The sequence below is a fragment of the Cygnus atratus genome, chromosome 25, assembly GCF_013377495.2.
Source record: "Cygnus atratus isolate AKBS03 ecotype Queensland, Australia chromosome 25, CAtr_DNAZoo_HiC_assembly, whole genome shotgun sequence".
Lineage (NCBI taxonomy): Eukaryota > Metazoa > Chordata > Aves > Anseriformes > Anatidae > Cygnus > Cygnus atratus.
In genome coordinates, this window is record NC_066386.1 from 3,835,140 (window position 1) to 3,859,977 (window position 24,838).

The 24,838-nt window shown below is 45.4% G+C and overlaps 1 protein-coding gene across 7 annotated transcripts in view; it reads right to left on the reverse strand.

Annotated features, from left to right (window-relative positions):
- TLK2 (tousled like kinase 2) overlaps positions 1 to 23,026 on the reverse strand; it is a 44,598-nt gene extending 21,572 nt beyond the window's left edge. Inside the window, exons 1-10 of one of the 7 annotated variants that reach the window (XM_035568007.2) lie at positions 22,927 to 23,026; positions 20,727 to 20,815; positions 18,846 to 18,911; positions 12,096 to 12,167; positions 9,538 to 9,607; positions 8,437 to 8,480; positions 7,278 to 7,373; positions 4,432 to 4,599; positions 3,786 to 3,881; positions 749 to 841 (exon numbers count right to left, since the gene is read on the reverse strand). In XM_035568007.2, the coding sequence (XP_035423900.1) occupies positions 749 to 841; positions 3,786 to 3,881; positions 4,432 to 4,599; positions 7,278 to 7,373; positions 8,437 to 8,480; positions 9,538 to 9,607; positions 12,096 to 12,167; positions 18,846 to 18,911; positions 20,727 to 20,807 (786 nt within the window). In that variant the 5' untranslated portion in view covers positions 20,808 to 20,815; positions 22,927 to 23,026. Of the gene's footprint in view, positions 1 to 748; positions 842 to 3,785; positions 3,882 to 4,431; positions 4,600 to 7,277; positions 7,374 to 8,436; positions 8,481 to 9,537; positions 9,608 to 12,095; positions 12,168 to 18,845; positions 18,912 to 20,720; positions 20,816 to 22,926 lie in introns of all 7 variants that reach the window. The other 6 variants (XM_035568009.2, XM_035568011.2, XM_035568008.2 and 3 more) reach the window with 6 other exon arrangements.
- Between the last annotated feature and the right edge of the window lie 1,812 nt (positions 23,027 to 24,838).

The following is a 24,838-nucleotide window of genomic DNA, read 5'->3' on the forward strand; positions in this document are numbered from 1 at the left end:
TATGTCTAAGAGAATGCCTTAGCTCTTTTAGGTACTGAGATCAGAAATATACAAACACACAGAGCCTCTGCTCTTCTCCTTTTAGTGTGTTTTCTAATCCTTTTCAATGCTTCAAGAGATGCCTCTCCAGCTGATGAAAGCTGGATCAATTACAATTCCTCCATTAAGACAAGATCCTTCATTTAAAGGTATTTATCTTTTACCGAAGAATACTAATGAGCTGGAGAAGGTTTATTCTTTAGGTTTGACCAAAAGATCCTCTCTTCATCTTTATTCGTGTCACTGACTCATAAATCAACGTTTCCGAATAAAACCTCTCCATCTACCGAGGCTGCAGAACATGCTACTGAGCAAGTGGCAGTCAGCTCCCCAGCACTGAGAAGAGGGGAATAATTCTGAAGGTTAGCTACCAAAATACCCAAGAGTGCAACAGATAAAGAAAAGCCAACCCTGCTGAGGACACAGACACCTGAGGTAGTGCTTAGCTACAACAATGACTCTGCACTATAAATACCACACTGCTACTGCTGCACTGGTTGTGGATTTGAGCAGGCCCAAACAGTATCTGCTACGAACCAGATAATTATCTAGCAAGTAAGGGATGACTGGATTTGTTTTTACCTTGGGAGTGTTGGTTCTACAAATGTTACAGTATACAAACCCCTGCTCTGCAGCCCAGCTGGCACAGACATTCTTGATATCTTTAAATAGCAACTTTTAGAAGAGTTCTCCCACTTTAAATACTTACTCTTAGTAAGTCGTCTATCCTCCCCTCCTTTTTCTCCAAGTCAGAGTTCTTACTGTTTTCTAGTGCAGAGATTTTTTCCATTGTGAGGTCCGACTGTAGAGAAAAACCACCGTAAACCACACTTAGTAAGGACAGCCGATATTTCAGGGAGTCAGTACAGAGCATAACATCGTAACCCTCTTGAACCTGAACAGTTAGGTCTAAAGAGGAACCAAGTCCCTACATCCCCCAGCAGTCTGGGGAAGAACATTCCCAATTCTTCATTTTCTCATTGCATGATGGGCTCCTCCAACACAGGAGGTTCAATCAGCTAGCACAAAGGCCTGAAGTTCTGCTCTGGAGAACACAGATTGTTAACACATAGCAGGCTACAACACCCTGCCAATTTTGTTTTTATAGTTGAGTTCTGCCCAGCCCTTGATGGTCTCTAACATTCAGTGTCCTTTCCTGCAGCGCAACATAGCCTGCACAGGAAAAAAAAGGCTTATGAAAAAGCCACCAAATCTCATCGCTCAGCTGGAATAACAAATTAATGGGCATAGACAACCACCTGCTAGACAAAACATAATACCTATGAGGTTTTTCAGGTGGTCTGTCAGGTGGAAAATGCAGGTTCTCATTATTTTAAAATGTAATGACAGATTAATGGCAGGAATTTTAGGCGCAAGCCTTTCTTCTGACAAACTGATGTGTTAGTATCCACTATGGACAGAAACTTTACAATTCTTGAATGAAACTTATTTGGAAAATTTTACAAGGTGCAGCACATCTTTAATACATTCACCCCTTGAAATGAGAATTATAACCCAGGAACAGAGTAAAAAAGAAATAAGAAATATTCTGTAGCAATAAGAGTATTTCAATCTCAGGACTCCATGGATGGGGAAGAAAAGGGGAAGAACTCAGTGTGCACATGAACAACACAACCGAAAAAACAAGTCAGCCCAAGGGAATCTTGCTGCCTGGCTACAAACAAATTTCACACTTACAGCTAGCAGGCAACTATCCTGGTTCTGGGAAGATTTAGCAGAGACTTACCTGCGGAGTTGTTAATAACTGTTCTCCAAATTTCAAGCTTGCCTGGCAGCTAACACCATGAAGTAAGAGGCAAACTTGCCAGTCTGAACTCTGTTGCTTCTCTACATACACCCTTGTATGGGCAAGATCAAAATGAACACCTGCCAGCACTGCACATCAAGCAAGAGGAGCCTAAATCCCAAAAGACAAAGAGGAAGCTTGGCAGGTCACCTTACTGTGGCCTTAACTTGGTTTATGCTTCCTGACAGCCTGCAGGAGGCACATGGAACAAAGACTTTTGTCACTGAAGGCAATGAGAAGGCTCTCTGCTGAAAGGCTAGGCTGCATCCACTCAGCCAAGCAGCAAAAAGTTTCTTTGGTAACTGTTACATCCATCTGTCAAATGCACACATGCTTGCACTGCGTCAGATGAAGTCATGCTTCAGGATGCATGCTCTTACATTCGCAATGATTTACTTCATCACAACTCACCTTGCCTCAGAACTCAGGAAGGCCCTTGCACTGACTGAAAACGCTAAGAAAATCATTCTCATGCTGACTTGCTTTTGGCACTGCCAAAAGCGACTCAAGCTGGAAATCACTAAGATTTTATTTTCTCCATCTATCAACTACAAACAGGCTGAGATGGGGAAGATGAAAAATGTAAACATCCTCAACACAGAGTCAAGCATCTTTCTGGATTCTTTGTCTTAAGCATATGCTACAGCTACATCTGTGGAAAACACCACGCAGCTGAGTATTGGCAGAGAGCATGCTCAGCTAACCTGCCGCCCTTTTCAAGGAAGATGGATGCTGTGAGCACGCTGAGCACAGGAGAGGATAAAAGCATCTTGCTCACTACAGCTGTGGCCACTGTTTTAAACGGTGGTGGTGAGATAGCAAAGATTGAAATCTGAGAAGTCTCTCTGGCAGGTTCTTGAGCCACGGCATCATTCTATCACAAGCATTAGCAAGAAACAGGGATCTTCACAGACCAGCATTTTAACAATACAGACAACAGACGCGACCCCAATGACACGACAGAGCTCAGAGACTTTAGCTAGTAAGTGTCCCCAGCAATTCTTTATGCACAAAAGACTTGTACCACCTGCTGGGGAAACAGAGAATGAACTTCCCCCACCAGTAAAACCATCTCTGACACAGACTGATGTGTGAAAATGATCGACACAAAACTGATTGTTTAGAAATCACTTGAGGGAAGGGTCAGTCACAGAGAAATCAGAGATGAAAATCAGAAGACTAAGAGCAGGCTTGCAGAAGAAATGAGCAAGATGCGTTGCAGATAAAGCTGAATGTCCTTACACGAAACAGATGATACAGCTAAAAGTAAATCTCGCCATGAAGCCACAAGAAGAATCTTAACAGAGTATAAAAGGCACCAGAAGACAGTGGCACAGACAAAACAGCTACTCTTCTTCTCGACTCCAGCTCAGTGAAGTTGCTGAGAAGCGCTGTCAGGAACACATCAGGTTCCACCTTCGCAGGGCAAACTACACCACAGGTGTACTCTTAACTGCAGAAGACAAAGAACTTGCAGCTGTGGATATCTGTACTGTAATCAGTGTGGATGCACCCATGAGCCAGTGCTTAGAGGTATCCATAACTATCATTCAGCTTTCCGTCACGTCTTCACTTTTATAGGAGAGGAAGCCCATTCAGGATACAACACAACTGAAACGACAGGGCAACCCAGAGCTACTCCTCCCCGATCACGTTCTCACGCAGCTGAAGAGCTGCCCACAGCACTGACAGGAAAAAGCTTCAGTAACAGATCAAGCAAACTCCAGTAGCAGAATTGAGAAGCATCCTTTACAGGATAAGGAACAAAGTTCAGAGTGATTCACCTTCAATCGGTACAGTTACAGACAGAGTTGGTACTACCAGTTCTTCTTCACTGGAGGCATTACATCTACTGCAATTGACATCCTCTCATGCAGAAGACAAGCTGTGTCAAGCTTAAATCTCATATCCAAGAGATGCATCATCTAGTAAGCTATACCTGTGACTGTTTGTGCTGGATGGAAATCTGTTTTTGGGAAGTGCAGGAATGCTCAGTGTTCCCTGATCCCGTAGAAGATGGGCTGCCTTGCTGGGCCTGCAAAAGAAAGTTAGTGTATTGTTATATGCTCCTCAAAACGACTGCTAGTGCCCATGCAGATACACTTATCTTTACATGGGAGGTGTAGGCTGGCCTGGGTACCATACTTTTACGTTTTAAGAATGCTCTAGAGACTTAGTTCATTAAAACAAGAGAACAACTCCTCTCAAGAGTCTGGCCCAACCTGCTAAAAGACAAAGCTTTTAAAAACCTAATATAATTCTGTCAGCTGAGATTAAGCTAGGCCAAAACTAACACTTCTAAAAGCAAGTCTATACTCTGCTCTTTTTGTTTTTCTCGTTTGAGTAGTCACTCAGATACTACTATTTTGATCTACGCAAAACTTTTGAATCGTTAACTTAAAACTCATCTCATTTTATTAAACAAGGATAGCCTGGGACCTCGAACTCTTCACAAGGAAGATGAACTTACCAGAAGATGGTAGACTTGGTCATCAATAAGCCAGGCTGCACTTGAGCTGCTTCAAATGCCCCATCCCTTAACTAGAACCATCCCCTGGCATTCAAGTCTTTCCAGAGCTGCTCACCGAGACAAAAGTAAAGCAGAGGCCACCTCCCCTCTGTGCCAGCTGCTCATTCTCTAGCCGCTGTTTCGCCAGCATCACCGACATCAGCGTTGGCAGAGCAGAGTGATCCTCCTGTGGTTCCTTTGCTGTGCTGCCGTCTACCCCATACAGCGGCTGCTCCACTCGCCGCTGTAACATAGTCAAAAAAAATACAATGAACTTTTTTTTTTTTTAAAAAGCGATTCTCTGACTCTGCCAAAACTGTTGTCAGTGAAGCAGCAGCTCAGGAATGGGCAGGCAGCATGGCGAGGATCTGATAACTCAGACAGAATTCCTGGAATGTTTGTTCCAATGGCAGACATCAAAAAGTAGATGAAGTTAGCAATTAAAAAAAAACGTAACAAATGAACACACAGGACAGAATTCCTTGTCAGTTAACACACACCCTTCCTTTGCAAATACTTGCATTTTGGAGCCAGAGAGGCAAAATATCTTAGTACATTGCAACTTGAAGTTACAATACTTTGTTTACTAAGGACTCATTTTAAAATTTAAACCAATACTGAACTGCTACGTCAGCAACCTAACCGTGTCTGGGACCCAGACATCATGGTAGCTTCATTGCTGTCATTAAAGCAGGGACCAACCTCTTGCAAGATAAGTAAAATACTAACATATTTCTAAAAAATCTTTTTGAGATGCATAGCACATGCAAAGGCCATCTCCTTTCTCATTCAGTATACTAATTTTCCAAAGGTGATATGGGAATTGAGTTGAGTAAGAACAAGAATTATCTGAGCTACGTTGATTATAGCACTCAGAATCTTGTTGCTCATGCTTCAAAAGCCAGCCCAACACCACCAAAACTTGGCAGCCTGGGTAATACTCATCTAAGACCTTCCAAGCCGTAACTCCAGGCCAGACATATGCCACACAGAAAGTAAACAGTCAGGTCAGGCTCCACTTTCTCTCAAAACCTAAATTGCAACCTGCAGCATATTTTCTGGCTAGCATTACAGATGTCAAGAGCATTCTTTCTTCCCCCAACAGAATGCTTGTATACGAGAGCGACCTTGCAAAAAGTCTGAAGACCTGCACATCATTCTTCCGATCAAGGGAGAAGCAAGGCAATTCAAAGCAGTCAAGAGATTTGAAGACGAGAGGTAACAACCTGAAGCCAGTACAATTCCTCCGCAAGTTCTGATTGCAGAAAATTTCCAGTACAGTACACATTAACTCACGGGTTTGGAGGAGGTTTGTCTCACTGTGAAAGACATTTTAACACTCCGCTCACTTCCTAGACCACACTGACATCTGCAATGGATAAGATACTCCATCTTCTCCAGTTTTCACTCATCCCCCCATTTTTTGGGCTTAGCTCAAACCGTTGATACTCAGTTTGTAAGAAGAGGATAGATCTTGCAAATGCATATAATAGTTTGTTATGAATATGCAAACACTGCAAGTTTAGCTGCAAGAGTAAAGAACAGAAGATAAGAAACACAAAGAGCACCTGCATAAGGAGAGAGACAAACTGACCAAGCTCAAACTAACTGCACCATCGGTCTTCACCACCTGAGCAACGTCCTGTTCAAACGTTTACCTACTCAATATGTTCAAGTGGAGGAGAAGAAAAGCAAAGGAAGAATCAATTGATCCCATTATAAACACTTGTAGGGTAGCTCATCTGCTGGAATAAAGAACTGTCCCTAGGATATCATTCATCTGCAACAGAGACGTTACTTCGTTCATTAACTTTTTCTTTAAGGAGGAGTATTACTGAATTAATAAGACAAGGATGTTCAATTATCCAGATATTTTAATTTTTATAAACGTCACAAACATCTAGAAGCCATATCTGAATCTCTCCCTTACAGCAGCATTACAAAGCTCCCAAAAATCTAGCAACATATATTGAATTCTGAGCAGAGCATTGAGTGGTGGGATTTAGTTCAGTACACATTCATGAACTGTGCAAAGGTCTCTGCAGAATAATGTAATCAGAAAAGCCTTTGCATTTGGTTTTTGGTATAACTAAACCTCTCCCATACTCTGTACTTCTGCGAGGCTCAACAAATGCTGAAAAATTTTACATAAGGGCACTGGCAACACTCAGAACTAGAGATCAAGCACCAGGGCCTCTGAATACTGCTTTACCAGCTGAAAGAAATTTCTTTAGCTGCTTTGTGCTAAAATGGCTTAAAAATACTGGTTATTCCTTCACATTCAGATCTTGCAGAAATGTTCAGGCAGCAAAACGGAATTATTTAACAAAGAACAGCAACAGACGTGCTCGTATACACATTTCTTTGCAAGCTTTTGCTAATGCTCAAGTCACATACAGACAGAAGTAAAGGATGTTCCCAATATTACTATGTTATGCACATTTTTCTGTACACCCAAAGGGTGCAACCAAGATCAGGATATCATTGTGGTAGCGCTATACAAACATACATGATAATCCCAACTTCACGTAGAAGTTCATGAGCACTAGTGGAACACAAGGTAAGAAAATACATCCATTCCACCTTTTATTAAGGACAGCAACCTATCTGTAATCACGAAGCATGCTAAGAATATTGATCTTGCATGCTTTAAGCTCTGATACATCATTAACAACTGGACTGAAAACTGTTACAGGGTCCTAGAAATCTGGCTTTGCTGCCAGAACCCAGTTTCAGATATAAAAACCAAAACAACAAGAAAAATGAACCAAGCCAAGAAAGGAAAAACAATACAGACCACAAGAAATCACTCACCAAGAGACCCTTCCTTCCTGTGCAGGACGCTTTATTACCTGTCTGAAGCACAGCCACCAACCCAATCATCGCCATGCCCCCCGCACTGTCCCCAGGCAGTACGCTTACCGGTAACGGGTTGGATAAGGAATGCTGCGGTGACGATCTGGCTACTGGTGGCACACTTCTACCAGGACTGGTTCCTGGGCCGCTTCCCCCAGCAAACTGGCCAAAGCAACATATTTGATCATCAGTAATTCCACAGAGACGCTATATTTATGCAAATTTAACAGAGACAGAACCAACACAATCTTAAAAATGAAGCCATACGGGCTCTAGGGATCATTTAAACAAACTGAAGATAAGCTGGGAGGAAAAACTTAAAATTTCATTTGCTGTTTTCAAAAATAACAGCAAAAGCATTTCAGACAAACATACACATTTGCATGGAGCACATTTCTCATTTTAAGACAAAAAATGATATAAACTCACATACTTGGCTACACGCTAATTATTTACTGCACAGAATTAGGAATCCCATTTGCTGTAAGGAGGTGTCTAACTCTGCAGCACAGAAGTGGCAAGAAATATGCACCTCCACTGAAGTATTTGTGCCAGTCACTGTCAAAGACAGCAAATCAGCTGGACAACTGATCGGGTTGGTACAGGAATTTGTATGCTCCTGCACCGCACAATGCCCCACACTTAAACACTTAAGCCAGGAAAGCAATAACACTAATAAGCACTTAATTTCTGACTCCAAGCTATTCACTAAAATAAAGAAACTTTTTTTGGGTGGGTGGATGGGGAGTGGTGACGGGGGACAGGGGATTCCACCCTTTCCTTCGTCATGACAGCTTCCCATGGCAAGCTACCTCTAAAGAGGGAACCCTGTAAGAAACTTCCTACTCAAATTGTCAGGACTTTGCAGGTAGATTCCTTTGCAGCGCTGGACATTTATCAATGTAGGTTTGCACACTAAGAGCTCAAGTATCCTCATCTGAGATACAGGTTTCAGTGGAAGTCAACCTCCAATCCATAGAACTACTATGGTTGTTCTTTAAAAAAATCCTTTATCAACTGTTCAAAGAGAAAGCAACTTAAAAACCAGCTTCCAAAAGTCTCACATCCCCTAGCTAAGCAGATTTGCAGGTTAACCTCATCGATCAATGACTCCCAGCTGCTATTTAATGTGAGGGATCAGTAACAGAAGTCTCGCTACAGACTTCCATCTTCAGATTTTGCATAATGTGAATTCTGACTTCTCAAACGACATAAAGATGCTTACCTCAAAATAATCGCTAATTTTATGTCCTCTAGGAGTGCCTTTTCCTGAGAAGGAAAACAAAGAATGAAGAGTTGATATTTTAAGTACGGAAGTTATGAAGTAGTTTTCTGAAAAGCGACTTCTACACTTTGACACTCCTCTCCCCACATAAAGGTGGGCCACCTATCGTAACAAAAGCTTCTGCAAAACAAAAGACTGCCCCAGGGTTACCGCTCTTGTGCTGTTTTGGGAGGGTTTACAGTTGGCGATCCAATTAACAATCAATTTTGAACATGTCAAATCTAATCAAACAGCATTTGTACTCGCTGAAGGACTTAGAAAACACTAAACCTCACTGAATGTTGCACGGGTTCTCCAAAACTTTCCTTTAAGGTGAGGGCAGAACAAGGGGTACTTTTACTCCTTCACCTTCGGGTAAATTACTGCACATTAAATCTCTCACCAGCATTCCTATAAGAGTTAAAGAGATAGCTAGTGGTGGCTTAATAGCAGCTCATTAAAACGCAGCCCTTTTCTCTTATTATAATATTATCAAAGCCATTCTGTCAACACAATCCTTATTGCTTTCTTTTGAAGCATAAAAGAACTAGAAATCTGCCCCTATACCCATTTGCTAGAAAATCTGAACTTGGACTGAAATGCTCTGGGTTTTTCTTAGTACTTCGAGACGGCACTGCTTGCTTTATACTTGAGTACAGTTTGTTCTCTATTTGTTATGGTGAGAACCTACTTTAACAAGGCAGGCATACGTCTCAAATAAGAAAGAGAGAGAGTACAGCCTGTATTTTGAAGTCTGGCTGCTGTATACGTAGTGACACAGGACCAGAACAACACTTCAGAGAAGCCATATTAAGCCTTTGGGCAGTCTGTCCCATAAAAATGGGATAGTTTGTGCAAATAAGCTGAAGACGAGTGTTTTCCTGCCAATGAGGACAACAGGGCTCCCAGAAGAGAACTACACCATCATGGAGTAGTTTATAACAAGCTGCCTGACACACCCTTGAGAAGAGCCATTAGTTTCCTAGGACACTGACTGTGCAAAACGTGCACAAATTACCAACCGTTCGGAAATCCTGCAGCAGGGTCAGGAGAATGGATTACCTTGACTGGTCTCATACGGTTCTGCTTTCCTTTTCCTATTCCGCTGGTCATTCTGTTTTTTCTCAGGAGTCTGTTAAACAATACTTCAAAATTAACATTTCTGCAGTTATTCCAAAATTTAAAGAAAATGCCAAAACACAATAATCTGCTCCATATCCCCAGTGGCCATTTTAGTTCTCTGGTGCATTCGCTTCTACTGCTGGTATTTAAAGAAACAATAGCTCTCAAATAGCTGCTACCTTTGGATATATGCACTGCAGAACGGAGAGAATGTGGTTAGGAATTAGTTTGTTTTTATTTTTTTCCTATTTCAGCTGCAGTAAGCCAGCCTCTACTGCCCAGTTACCTCACACAGTTAACAGAACAAGCCCAAACACTTGGAAAAAAAACAATGCATAAACCATTTCAGGGTGACTGCAGCGCTGGCACAAAAGGTGAAAGGTGGCTGAGAACAGGCCCCAACGACAAGAGGTTGGAGTACAGACATCCAGATTTACAGTGCAGCGGCCACTCTCAGTCTACCAGGACAATTCATCTTGCCTGCAGCTCTGCTCGTTCCCGAAGCTGTTTGCTGTTGGCTACGGGAACCATCCTGCCCATGGTGCACATCTGCAACCTTGCACAAAGGGAGAGCTCCCCAAGCAGGCAGCCAGGAGAAAGCCACCGCAGATATATTTCATCTGAACTTCAGTTTGCTTTGCATCTGCTCTCATTGAAGCTGAGGGTCAGTTGCATCTGCACCTTCTGGGAGCAGCCAAAGATCTAAAGGTGCAGCTTACAACTGGACAGCAATATATTTATGGGCAGACACAATACAGAGCACCGGTTGTAGCCTCTGGAAGCATCATGCCTAGCCGTACAAGGCTGAAAACAGAGACACACTGGAGTGGGGGGACGCTGGCATGGTGCTTTCCTGCCACCAGGGTCACTGATGTGGCCCAATCTGCTGAGAACAATAGGATGCAGAGCACTGGAAGCAGCTTACCAAGGCTGCTGGAGAGAAAGATATCTTGTCATGCCCATCGTCAATGTCATTTTAAAACCATCTCTTATCCCTAAGGGTCCCAAATAATTTCCAAGCTATAAGCTCTGCAATCACTTCAGTCACCACTAAACCGTAGCCCAGGGGCAGAAAGAAAACCGCAGCGTGCAAAACAACACTGGGGGAGGGAAAGCCATGGCCAGAAAGTTTGTGGCAAACCTAAGCTTCATGCTCTTTGGAAACCAAAGTCCAAAGTACCCTGTTTAAGATCTCTGCCAAAAGACTTGCACACAGTAAGCACAGAAATCAATCTACCTTCTTTAACAGCAGAAAGAATAAAGCTGACGCAGCCAGAACCTAAATCTGGCTGTGTCCCCAGTGGATGCTGGACATCCACGGTCCCACGTCACCAACTGGGCGGTCACTGACGTTATTTTGGTAAGATGACGATGTAGGAGATGTTAAGAGAGGGGTGGCCATCATGTCTGCAAAGCACTTTTCAGAATGGAGAGACTGAAAACTCTGTAATGATCTAGACACTTGTCGCACCAGCTCCCGAACGCGTATAAGTCAATGAAATTGCCTCCTCACTGCTGGGCGAAGAGTAATTCACGAGCAGTGTTGGAGCAACGGTAACACCACAGGCCCCAGCACAGCCCCCGTGGAATTCTAAGCATATTAATGAGATTCAGTTTCGGTTGTTCTTCCACTTAAGTACATTTATATAACCAAAATTACACACAACGTTATCTTTTATAGACTGAAAAGCCAGGAATGGCAGATTTGATTACATCAGTTTGGTCAATTTAAATCATTCCACGCAAGCCTATCAAAAATCAAGTAAAATAAGACTTCATACTCAATCTTTCACTATTAGCTGTACTCACTTGTATGGGTATTTCATTCTTGACAGACTTAGCTTCACCAGATAGTTATCAGTACTGCCATATAATGGAGGGAAATATGATCCAAAACTTACCTGATAATTGGGTGGGAAGTTCTTTAAAGTCTTAAGAAAATGCACTCTAATTTGAGACATTATTTTATTAACATGGAGTTTTCAAGCAAAAAGATGAACTTTGCAATTCATTTTACAGCTGCTTTAGCAAGTGTTTTGAAATAGTTAACACTAAAGCAGTAAGATTAAACAGGGACAAAGCACCAATTTTCACCTCCCCATACTTCCACAGAGTGATTCATAAAAACGCTCAGCTTTGTAGACTTCTGCAAACTCATATTTGATAGGCAAGGCAAACTTTTCCATTAACGCTCTCTGGCTTTTTATTTGGCCTACACTTTAGCCAAAAGCCACAAACAAATCACAATGCAGCTGAAAACAATTTCATAAGCTGAATTTTATGATTACTGTGTTTTTGGGGTTGGGTAAAATCTGCCTGCTGCAGTGGGAAGCTTCAAAAAGGATTGTTTCATAGCATGGTCCGAAGGCTGTAGGGTTAGAATGAGACTAGGTATTTCTGCTAGTCCCTTTCACACCCCAAACAAACACCACTGTCATTCGCTCTCACAAAATTCCGTTTCGAAAACCCCATTACCGTTAGTATTTGTGCCTGCTTACCTCCAGTTCCTTATCACTGAGAGAACCCACGCTGCACAAGCTCTGGTTGGAAGACTCACTATTTAATGGACCCTAGTGAAAAACAAGCAGAGACCGTTAGAAATGATCCCCGTACACGGCAGACACACCCTACCACACACTGCACCTCTGGGCTAACTACGCCGCTCTAAGCCATGTGGATACAGCAGCAACACGGGTCAAATGCCTAGACACATGCTAGAGCACTAAAAACCTCCAGAAGCCATTTGGAGCAAGATGGAAACTGGACTGCCAGTAGACAGTCTTTTCTCAGCGTACTGATCTGGCCTTTGGAGTGGTATTTCTGGGTCGATTTAAACCCTAATTGTCCTATTTAACCACAATCACAAAACAGCCAAAGCACTATTCACAAAGGTCTAAGGCAACTGGCTCGAGAAACAAAACTTTGGATTTGTTGAGGAGCATTAGTTCAAAGCTCAGCTCTTCAGGCAAGCATCTGCTCGACCTTGGGCTATGAGTTTAAAGGTATCTTCCATCTGGCAAGGCACCCCTTGCTGTTATCAGATGCTGGCAGTACCACTGATTTTTCTTGAAAATGTGTATTTAATGCTTTTTTCCCCCCACACTAAAGAAATGAACACGTGGAAGTTGTGTTAACAGCAGTAGAACTGTCACACATAAAATAATCTCTCTCACTAGGCTCTTTTATGGACCCAAGGCTGACCTGCCCATAAAGCAGCTGCTTCTGCCACGCTAAAGCACAAATCCAAGAGGCTGGAACAGATTTACCTAAAGAGTATCCAGTTACCTACAAGAGTCCAGCATCTTCGCAGGCTCTGCTGGATACACACCTACATTTAAGGTACACAGGCGCTTTTGAAAATTATTTTCTAAAAATCTCTTTAAGTTGTTTTTAAAAAGAAAGAAAAGTGAATCATGCAAAGTCACTGTTTTAGCCTAGTGCTCTGACACAAAAGCATCCTCCCACGGACCTAACTTAAGAAATCTAGACAAATTTGACAAAGATATAAAAACAAGATTCACAATTACTGATGAAATGCATTAACAGGAAGAATGACATGATAAAGCCAACTCTCCATTAATAACTTGTGAGCATCTTCTCCCAAAGATTCATTCTATTTTGGCATTCTTATTTTTGCAGTAACCACTTCCCACCAATCAACCTTTCCTCAAGGCAAAGCCACTTCTCATTATATACTTGAAAAGAAGACTTACGGGAGGGGTAGAGAAGAAGCTTTAATACCACAGAAGAATCCCACAACAGATTGTTTTTGAGGGTGGCAGTTCTCCCTTCCCCATTTATAAGACAAACACCACCATCAAATTAAGCTTGTGACACAACCTAGCTATTACTAACCCCATTCCCAATCAGGCATCCGCACCAAGCACAAGTTCTGTTTACCTCCCGTGTTACTCTGTGAATGTTAACTAGCAAATTTGTTACTCCTTAAAGGACAGAGTTGCTTCAAGGGAATAAAAAAAAAAAAAGCCTACACTTGAACAGCTCAGGAAGCTACACATTCAGGATTCCCTTCCAAACGCAAATTACTGAAAAAGACATTGCAGATATGCTTTAAGCCATCCTATTTTCCCCTTCAACTCATCACACAAATAGCTCATTTTACCTTGCGCCCTCGGTGAGGCAAAAGATTAAAATTAAGTTGCCTTTTATACGGAGAAGCAAGCTCCCACCTCCGTCTGCCCTGGAACCTCTCCACTGTGATGGCTCACGAGGGTACTGCCCCCGTTTGTCACAGATTTATTTCTTGGCCAACAGAACTTAACAGAACTGCCAACACTAACCTTAACTACATCCACATGAAGCCCTCCTTGATAATAAATGTATTGTCTGATGGCAAGCGGCGATAGAAAGCTGATCTTTTCACCTACGTACAGAGCTTGTTTACAAACAGCACAAGCGACGTCCTCTAAAATCCTTCGCTTCCTCTCGTGCGCTGAAACCTCAGCAGCACGGCCAAGCCACCAGCCTCCTGTGCGAGTGTGAAAGCTCGATTAGGTGTGGAAGCATCCCAACAAGTTAGCATCTGCTGGTCTCAGATGGACAGGCTGGGGCTCTGACATAACCAAGATGAAAGTTGTTTCCACGTTTGGTTAAGATTTGGTGCCTCCATTTTGCACGTGGAGAGCAAGTGACAGGAACAGCTGTCCCAAAACGCCACATTTGAGCTTCGCACAGACATTGTGGTTGAAAGCATGTGGCCATGGCGCTGACCTGCACTCCAGGGCAACCTGGAGTAATAAGCTGATCAAGCCATCTATAGTTAGAAGCAGTCCTAAGATTTTTCAGAAATACAGGTTTAACCTCACCTATACAAAAAATCCCGTCTATTTGCACCAGAATATAAAGTTCTGAAACGCAAGCAGCCGGAAAAGGACCTAAAAACGTTTTTCTTCCTTCCAATACACAACTATCTGTAATATTCCACGTGGGATTTGCAGTTCCAGAGGAGTTGGAATCAAATCCTTTTTTTTTTTATATTAGCAAAAGAGCAATTCAATTCAGATTACAAGTTCTTGAAGAGCAAAAATACTAATTTCCCTTTACTTTAAAAACTTCCTCTAGAAACTACAGTGACAAAATCATAAAATTGAAGCTAACACAGGAATAGAAAGGGTGGAAAGGAATCGAGTACTCAGTTTCAGAGTCAGGAAAGAAAAGCTTGTCAGTTGTTTATAAATATCTAGCAAGTTCACTGCCATGTTTATTGACACTGTGAACAAATGCAAAACCCTCTATAGACACTTTTTGACTTATTTCCACTGAGCGAGTTTTCTTTCCCTTCGTTATCTTCAAGACAGCCTTCCACTTCTTTTACTGTAAAGTATGAGGCCTATCTTACAGGCAAGAAGCTAAAGCATCTTGCTCGAGTCAAACTGTTAGCAAAAAAGTCTTGTTTTGAGGTGTTTTGGCTATGGAAACACAGATTGTTTGTTAGAACATGCTGCACTTGAAGCAATAAGGATGCAATATCAAGGATGTTCGAGGAGCACGGCCTAGTCCTCAGCTGCACCTCTCCTCTCAGTTACGCAGGAGGAAGAACACAACAGTCTTCACGCTCATCCAGCTACATATCTGGTTTCACACACAACCTCGTGTTAGCCACTGCTGGTAGCAACAGGTTTAGACAATGGATATGAGAAGCTATACATCTCAGCATCTGCCCCTCAGCTGACAGTGAGGGAGTAAGTGTGTGCACGGACTAAAAAAAATCTTCAAATTTATGTTTTATCATTCCTGACTATTTATATTTAACTCAGCAACTGACACTGGATAAATGTTCAGTACTTAATTTAGCATACCATTTTAAGTGGTCGTGACACAAAAGGAATTAAAGGAATGAATGTGAATTTTGGGGGAAAAACAAGTAAGCAGGAGCAAGAAATACTAACATCAGAATACAGCTGGGGAAGTAGTAGTAGGGAATGAGCATGCCATAGTTCACAAGGGAAGGGCTTATGAATTTTGTTCCTGAAGTCATTTTCACTGGTATCTGGCTTTTCTAGCACCGACTACTTCGGGATAATACCGCATTTCTCCAGTATTGCTTCCAGCCCCCTCATCCACTATTCCCTGTCAAGAGAAACCGTGATGGGGCTCTGCAAAAATTTGAAATACGTGGGTCATCTGAAATAAGCTAATGGCTCCTATAGTGTTTACCCAAATGACAAGCACAAGAACAGCACACACATCCTCCTCTGCGAGGAATTTCTTTCCGAGATAAGCTGGCGTGCTCTTTTCCCTTGTGATTCACCTTTCAACTGCTGCTTTGAGTCCGTGGCCTACCTCTGCACGACAACACCTCCATGTTGAGAAGTGGATGAAGAGTTCGCAGGCCCTTTCAAGACTCCTACTCAAAGGCAAGAATTAAAAACCTGTCCATTTACACAAGCTAGTTAGTCATTTCTCCCTTTGCGAGAGCCCAGGGAGGGCCACAAACAAGGCACAATGGCTGCAGTTTCAATAGAAACAACTTAACCTGATAATAGCTCCCATCACATCTTCTGGAACAAAGTTAGTCTGACTCAGGCCTCCCTTACCTACCTCCTGTTCAAGCCTAAATACTGCCTTGCATGACTCGTGCATTTCCTCAGCCTCTCCAAGCTGCCAGAAATGATCCTTCAGGCTCGTCCACAACTCTTCTGTTGTCCAGTCTCCATTTTCTGCTCTGCAACTCCTCAGACTGGAAGAGAGCTCTAGGAATCCAAGCTGCCTAGCTGGAGCCTCACATGTGGGTTTACGTGCGTTGCAAAACTCTCTTGCTAACTCAGTGGCGGAGATGTGCTTCACTACCTCAGGCCAATGCAGCCCAAATTATTCTGAACTCTGTAGCAAATCAAGAGATTTCAAAGGGAAAAAGTCAGTCCTTAATTCCACTCAAAGTTACCGCTGACTCCACATGGGAGAATTAAAGACTGCTTCTTAACTGGGCTTCTAGAAAAGCCCCATGTTAAGCAACATTATGGCCAATAATGAGATCCCCACATCACTTCTGTGTTCCAGATTTGTCTTTTTGCCATGGGAAGTTATCTGCTATCAGACGTTCACAGGTAACTTCCACCACAGCTGATGGGTAAGCATATTTGCAACAGGATTTGCTTGGCTCCCATTATACCTCCAGAGTTCCCTCAATGAAAAAACAATATTTTTATTTTACTGATGGCAAACTGGACAGAAGGGTCACGCAACTCACCCTGAACCTCATCTCAGGGGCAGAAGCAGAACTGAGATCTGACAACTATTCCTGAACTCCAGCAGCCAGACAATGGCTTGAAATAAGTTGTGATGCACAAAGAAGCATCCAAGCAATTTTCAAGTATCTGGCATAAAGTCCTGGCACTTTCTGTGGTAGCTGATAAATTCATTTCTAAGCTTCAAAACTCTTATTAATTAGTTCTTCTGGTGGCACGTGACACCTGTCAAGGACTCCTGTGCAGCACTGCTTCCCTCCAGGGAAGATACAATTACGCTCATACGTTAATTCTCAACCTAGTAACTTTTGCTGCTAAAAACACTGCTAAGTAGACCAAACAACCGGTAGTTACTGAACTAATCAAGACTTTCCATCCTAGAGCGACAGAAAAAGGGAAAAACAAACAAAAAAAGGCAACAACAAAATAATACAAGTAAAAATGCTCTTTTTTATGATCCATTTATCCTCTTTTTGGAGGCAGATGTCCTGCGACGTAAGCGACATTATTCAGGTTATTTTCATTTCCCTCTTTGTGACACCACACAGAGGGAGGGCAGAGAGCTGTAGCTACCACCAACACTTCAATTCCAGCACAGTCCTCCAGACCTACAACATTCCTACAGCAAGACAGACAGTTACTCTCTCTAGAAATACTTCAGCCTTTTTAGATTAGCTATAATAAAGTGGTGCACGCAGCTTAGTTTGAAGATCTTTTAAAGACCAAGTTTGTAGAAGAAATGCATGCTGCAGCTATGATCCACCCTGGTTAGGCCTGAAGCAAGCTGTGTGCAAACAAATCCATCCAGCACAATTACCTATTCCAATTCTTATCCAGTAAAAGTCTCTGGAAATGACAAATCCTTCAGAGCTAACCTGCGTGGTATCTTAAAGCCGGCACCCAGGCAGGGGGAAGGGAGGCAGAAGATGAGAACAGACAAAACTAAACAATGTTATCTCCAGAAACAAACTACTTTTTGTCTTCTGTACCTACTGACCCAGGAAAGATGCCTGAGATGACTAGTCAGAATAACGCCTCAACTGAACACGCTTAGATTTCCCCTAAATAAACAAACACAAACAGGAGTTAGATAAGCAGAATACTTGTAGATGTCAGACAGTCATGTGTTAATTCAAGGACCGGCTTTGTGAATTTGGGAAAGAATGGCACTTTACCATATGGCAAGAATAGACATCTAAAGCACTGCTGGCTTTTTGAAGCTATCTAGTGACCTGGATGAACCACATGAGTATAACAGTTGCCTAGAAACATTCCTTGCTCATAAATTCCACGTATAAACTCCAAGCTTCAAGAGAAATATATTCTCCAACTATTAAGTAAGAGAATTCATCACAGTCTTGCAACAGAATTTTGAGGCATTTGGGACTGCAAATGACCTCGGTCATTGGGTTGTGCCTTCAGCTACCACAGGAGGTGACAGCACACAGCTGCTTCCAAAACAGTTTAGGATTTCTGCCCTCTACTACTGTTACTGGAAAGCTCTTCTAGAATCCTGTGACTCTGATGACTAGAAGCTTTTTATTCCAGTTTCTAGACCGAAAATTTATCCTCAATCAGCTTACTTTTGTTCGTTCTTAGATCCGAGTACAGATATCCTTGCAAACACGGTGGGAAAACGGGCTTTAAAGCTGCATTTATATCAAGGACGTAAACTAGCACGTTAGTTTTACGCAGGCTCAAAATATACCCTGTATTTTTAAACATTAAAGAAACCTAGCCAAACACACCAAGTGATACAACAAGCCAGTGGAAGGCAGGAAGCTCGGGGCTGTAACTGCCTGCCCCATTCACCCAATAGGAGAGCATCTAAGATGACATTTCTTCCTTTTATGCAATAAACAGCAACAGAATACCTTCTATCCCAGGAGGATGTGCCAGTCCCAGTCCCACTAGATGGCACTAACTTACTCGACATAGCTTTCCTTAAACATTTAATTGGAAAAGGCTAAAAACCTTAGTTGAATCATACAAATCGTATCACAGCTTTCCCAATACATTCCCTTTAAGACAATGACCTACCAATGCCAGTGCGGAGCATGACGGACGGAGACTTGGGGGGGTAGGGAGGGAATTTGAAGCACCAACCTGGGAGGGAATGTAGTAGCTGAGATTAATATTGCAACCAAGACTTGCTGCAACATAGTAGAGTCATGCTAATTCATATCAATGGTTGGCTGATCTATTGCAAATTAGCAAGTATGCAAGTAAATAAATATATATTGCTTGAAGTGTAACGCATTTTAACAGTTTACTGGCTAATACAAAGTAATACACTATACTGCAGAACAACAGGTAAAAACAAAACTCAGTTAAAGAGGAGCTTTGCTCCAAGTGCAATCTTCAAGAAATGAGGCCTTATTATTTGGTATGCTTTAGTCAAAAAAAAAGGCTTTTCAATATGCACCTATACAGAGGAAGGGTACACACTGTTTCTAGCTCAAACATATAGAAAACAATTAAGACTTGCTATCCCGTATCCTTTTCCTTTAAAAGGAGCAATTCCTAACATTTTTCAAGAGCACTGAGTATGTTGGCACTGTTTAAAGCAACGATAGTGTCTGTGATTCTAAGTCTTAGCTATTCTAGAAAGTCATTTGGCTTTATTTTTATTGGTACTGCTAAAGATGTTAAAGTTACGTATGCGAGGGGAAAGAAGCAAGAACAGATGAGAAAGTACATAAAAAGTTGTAATGCTGTATAAAACGTCTTTCAAGATCATAACTACATTATGGAGCATAAACTCATACTTGTAGAAAACCTAAGGTTAAAAAAAAGTCTTAAAGGTGGGAAAAACATCAAAAAACCCACACTCCTACTTCAGTAACTGCAATAGTTACCCCGAACTTCTAGTGTTAATCATCCTTACTACGCTACTTGAATGCTGAATATTTTACTTATTCATGCTCCCTTCCAGGGCTTAGCCTTGTTTGAATCCAGACGGAAGTACAGAAATAAGGTGTAAACTCAAACTAAACTGTTTTTCAAGTTCTGATCTACTTTCACTTTTTCTAAGAAATACAACATCTACAAAGTTTCTTCCCAAAATAATTCTAAGATGCTTCAAAAAAAAAAAAAACAAACACTGCAAAACTATCGTTTTACCTTCTACCTTGATGTTGTCCAAAACTTGGTATCTTCATCAAAAATAAACTCCTTATCACTGACCTAGTTTAAAATGAGTTCTGCCACCATTTCATTGCTCAGAGAGACAATCAATTAACGCTACCAACGACATCAGGAGAGCTAACAACTTAATGCTAGCACATCAAGCAACCACAGAATGTTGTTATTAGGTGCCTTACTCAGGAAAGCCAGATACTGAACTGTTATGAAGTTGTACATGAGGACAAAGATGGGATTTTACTAGCAGGTTGTGGATCACTGATATAGGAGGGTTTACCTTCAAGTACTTTTTTGTGTGTCCCATGCAATCGAGTACACAATTTTAGCACATTGTACCCACAAAGAACTGGATGAACAAATTCCTGAAAATATTAAGCCCGGTTACATGTTGTATCAAACACAATACGCTTGAAACTACATCTAACAAGTGGCCAAATTCAATTCTCAAATGAAAACTTGGAGAAAGGAAGAGACAGATGAGATTCCCATTCCCAAAGACAAAGTTGTCTGGTTTTTGGGGGTGTGCAAGCTACCTCAAGATGGAGCAACTCCTAAGAACTTAATTAGGACCCCAAATCTTCTGTATAGCAGTGTCTGCTCATAGAGATCCCATTTTCATTCCTCTTAAACATACTTCAGACAAATTAGCACTCAAAACACAACTATCAATGTAAAACATTCTGCTAGCAAAGCAAAATTATCAATGTAGAACGAAAAAAAAGTGCAGTGCAGGATGGACAAGCAGTCATGCCTTTTACAGAAGGTACTTACACTCACCTTGGCAACACCAACTCCAGTGAACCTGGCCTCCAGTAGTTCCTGCCTTCGTGGGTCCAGGCTATGCAATTCTTCCATCATTTCTGCTGCTGCGGGAGAACAACAGCCAGATTATGCAATGCAAGGAAAGGAGAGATTTAACATTCTGTGCCACTGATGAGACTCAAAAGCGTCTGTTTTGCAGCAGAACCATGTAGAGAGTGTTTTCTTGCAAGAGAAATACGAAATTACCATGCCATAATAACGTGACTTTGTCACCATATTACTGTATTTAAACCACAACCCTGCTGGAGAGTTTCATCTTCTATCTGTAGCACCAGCCATTTCAAGATCTCTTAATCCAAGAAACCAATTATGTCACATTCTCCCACTGGATGCTTTATTAAAAGGAAAACATGGGACTACAGCGTTATGACTAAAGGCTTCAGAGCTTTTCATCCATGCTGCATGACTAGGAGAAAAAAAAAAGCAACGCTCCTCACCCCAGAATTTATTTTTGGCCAATCCCTAAAATACAAGGTCTCCCCAAACTCCAGATTTCACTGACAATAATACTGACAGCAGCCGTGGTTCTTCCAAGCACAGAAAAGGATCGTAAGAAGAAAATAATGCACATTTACACCTTTTACTTTACAAGGTATCGGATGCCTCTAGGGCTGCATCTTTATACTGGATGTACCTGGGGTACCTCTTGGCGATCCGACACAGCAGATGCCATTATTTGAAGGGTTCAGGTGAGGAGAAAAAAAAAAGCACAGTCGTACAAACAGGTTAAAATGACAAAATATACAATTCAAATACTGAACTGTGAAAAAATGGGACAAATTTCAATGCTCATTTTTAACTGTGAATCACATCTTCCCAACTGTACCAATCAAGTTCATCATTTCCAGAAATGTCTGTTCCAGTTTCATTTCCCGGACGAAGGTAGAGAAAAGAGATAGAAGATAAAGATTTGCTGTATAAAGAGCATATGCGATGAGGAAAGTTCTTGAAGGGCAGCAAGTGCCCTCTAGAACAGGCAGTATACAATTGTTCCTTTTATTAACTGTCCATTTTGTCCCTGCTGTTTCCTCCGAACGCTGCAGACCTAAGTTACGGGGGGCTAAGGGAATCAGCCTGGGGGCACTTCCAAAAGCTCTCCCCAGTCAGCAACAAGCCTCAAAAACTAATGGAATACTAAATGCGGTCATTAGGGAGCCTTATTTCTACTATTTGTTCCAATCCCCCCTAAAAAAGAGCTATCAGCCTAGATTTCAAAACAGGAAATCTGTGCAGAGCAAAATGACAGACGAGCCGTGCAGGCTGAGATGTCGAAGTGCTCCGAGCCCCGTCCCCCATTTCGGGGGCACCATCCGGGAGGGAATGGCAGCCCGGGGCGGGGATGCTGGGCCGGGAAGGGGCCGCCACAAGTTCCCGAGCCTTTTTCCTCCCTCTGGCCGGAGCCCATCTTCTGCTGGGGCCTTGGGAATGCCCCGGGCTGGGGCACTGCTGGCAGCCGCCCCCTGCCCTCCCTCCCTCCCTCCCTCCCTCCCAGCAGCGGGGCTGCCCTTCCCCGACGGCTTTAAAAAAAAAAAAAAAAAAAAAAGGGCGGGGGGGGGCACGATTTTCAAGCCCTCTCTAACCCCAAGCTGGCAAAAAAGAGAGGCGCTAGGAAATAAATGGGTGAGTGAGCAGCCTGCACCGCCTCGGCCTGCCTCCTCCCGGCACCCGGGGCAGCGCTGCCCCAACTCCCAGGCCGGGGCCTCGGAGGCCGTGCCCGCCTCCCCTTCACCTCCCCCTGGGGGGGATTTTTCTGTCCGCTGGGGCCGGAGCCCCGCGGTTTTTTTTATTTTTTTTTTTATTTTTTTTTAACCTCTTCTCCCCCCCCCCCCCGGCTCTGCTCTCCTCCAGGCCTCGCGGTGGGGCCAGCAGCCGCGGCCCAGGCCTCGCTCCCGCCGCCTCGGGGCACGCAGGCCGCGGGCCCTTCCGCCGTGACCCCGGCTCGGCCCGGCCGCAGCCGGCCCCGGGGGGCGCTCCAACACCCCCGGAGCCCCTCGCAGCCCCGCCGGGACCCCCCCCCCCCCAGGACCTCCCCCAGGCCCCCCGGGGCTGCTTCGGGCCCTGCCGGCCGGGAGGGAGGCGGAGGAAGGGAGATGGGGGGGTTGGGGGGGGTTCCCCCGCTGTCCCCCCGCTTTTTCCCCCTCGGGGCTTCTCTCACCTGGCGCTGCCGCTGCTCCTGCCGCCGCCCCGCCGCTCCTCTCCCCTCCTGCCCGGGCCGAGCGCTCCCCGGGCACCGCTCGGCTCCCGCCGCCGGGGGCAGGAGGAGGAGGAGGAGGAGGAGGAGGAGGAGGAGGAGGAAGGAGGGAGGGAACCTGCTGCTGCTGCTGCTGCTGCGGCGGCGGCGGCGGAGGCACGGGCGGGAGGGGGGAGGCCAGGGGCGGCTCCGCGGCCTCCCGGGCACCGAGAAGGGCGGAGGGGTGGCGGCAGAGAGGAGGGGGGAGAACCAGAGGGGCGAGCCCCGAGGGCGGGGATGGAGGAGCCGGAGCAGGCCGCGGATCCCCGGCCTCGCGTAGGAGCCTGGGCCGGCCGCCGTGCAGCCTAGGCCGGGCGGGGGGGGGGGGTGGGGGGGGGGGGCAAGGCCCGGCGGCAGGACAAAGGCCCGGGGGAGGGCTCGGGCGGCCGGGCAGGTGCTGAGGGGGGGGTCGCTGAAAGGGGGGGGGGGGGGGGTGCGGGTGGGTTGCGGGGACCCCTGGGCTGGGCTGGGCGGGGGCGGGCAGGTGCGGGGCCGGGGCTCCCTCCTCCCCCTCCCTCCCTCCCTCCCTCCCGCGGCGCTCGGCCCGGCCCGGCCCGGCCCGGCTCGATTGGTGCACACACAGTGGTGAAAGCGCGCCGCGTCTCGCGAGATTTGCACGCGCGGCGAGAGGGCGGGGGAGGGGAGGGAGGGGAGGGGAGGGGGCGGGGGGGGGAAGGTGGGGGGGGAGGGGGAAGGGCAGGTCAGCGCGGGAGGGGGAGGGGGGAGGTCGGAGGGGGCGGGGTCTGGCGGCCGGGGGGGAGGGGCTTGAGGGGAGGGGGGAGGGAGGGGGAGGGGGCTGGTAATGGGGGGGCAACAGGTGGGGGGGGCTGGGGGTCGGGGGGTGGGGGGGGGCAGGTTATGGGGGGCAGGGGGGGCTGAAGGTCAGGGGGGCCGGGGGGCTGCTTATGGGGGTTGGGGGGCGTGGGGGGGCAGCTTATGGGGGACAGGGAGGTGGGGGGGGTCAGCTTATGGGGGGTCGGGGGGGCCTGAGGGTCAGGGGGGGCCTGGGGGGCTGCTTATGGGGTCATGGAGGGCCTGAGGGGGCAGCTTATGGGGGTCAAGGAGGCTGGGGGTGGCAGCTTTTGGGGGTCAGAATGGGCCTGGGGGACAGAGAAGCTGGGGGGGCTGCTTATGGGGTCATGGAAGACCTGGGGGGGCAAGTTTACAGGGGTCAGGGTGGGGCTGGGGGTCAGAGAGGCCCGGGGGGGCAGGTTATGGGGGTCTGGGGGGAGGCAGCTTATGGGGGTCAGGGAGGCTGGGAGGGGTCAGGCAGGTTGGGGGGGGGCAGCTTATGGGGTCAGGGTGGGCCGGGGGGGAAAGCAGCCATGAGGGGACAGATCCAGCCTCAGGGTGCGGACAGGCCTGGGGGGGCTGCAGGCACAAGGGGGGGGGGGGCACAGCAGCCCGGGGGTGTTTCCCCCTCTGGGGTGACCTCCACTGAAGTCCAGGGTGTCCCCAGAGAGGGGATGTGGGGGGGTCTCCACGCACCCCCCGGCACCATCCCCAGCTCCATCCTCCTCAGGAGCGGCAACCTCACTCCCAAAAGCGCCCTCAGCCCCACAGGGAGGGGGCCGGGGTGCCCTGGTGCCCCCCTGGCCTTGTCCACCTATCACCATGGGCACCCCCAAAGCCCCCCCAGGAGCCAAGAAGCCCCCTCAGGAGCCAAGAAGCCCCCCCAGGAGCCAGGCCCGGCCGCCGCCTCACGCAGCCCCGTCCTTTGGGGCTGATGGAGCAGGGACGTGGCTGTAAAGCACAACCCCACCACGTTAACTGCTGCCTTTCTGAGGCTGTGCCGAGACGCTGAGGAAAAAAATGAATAAATAAAGACCAAAAAAAA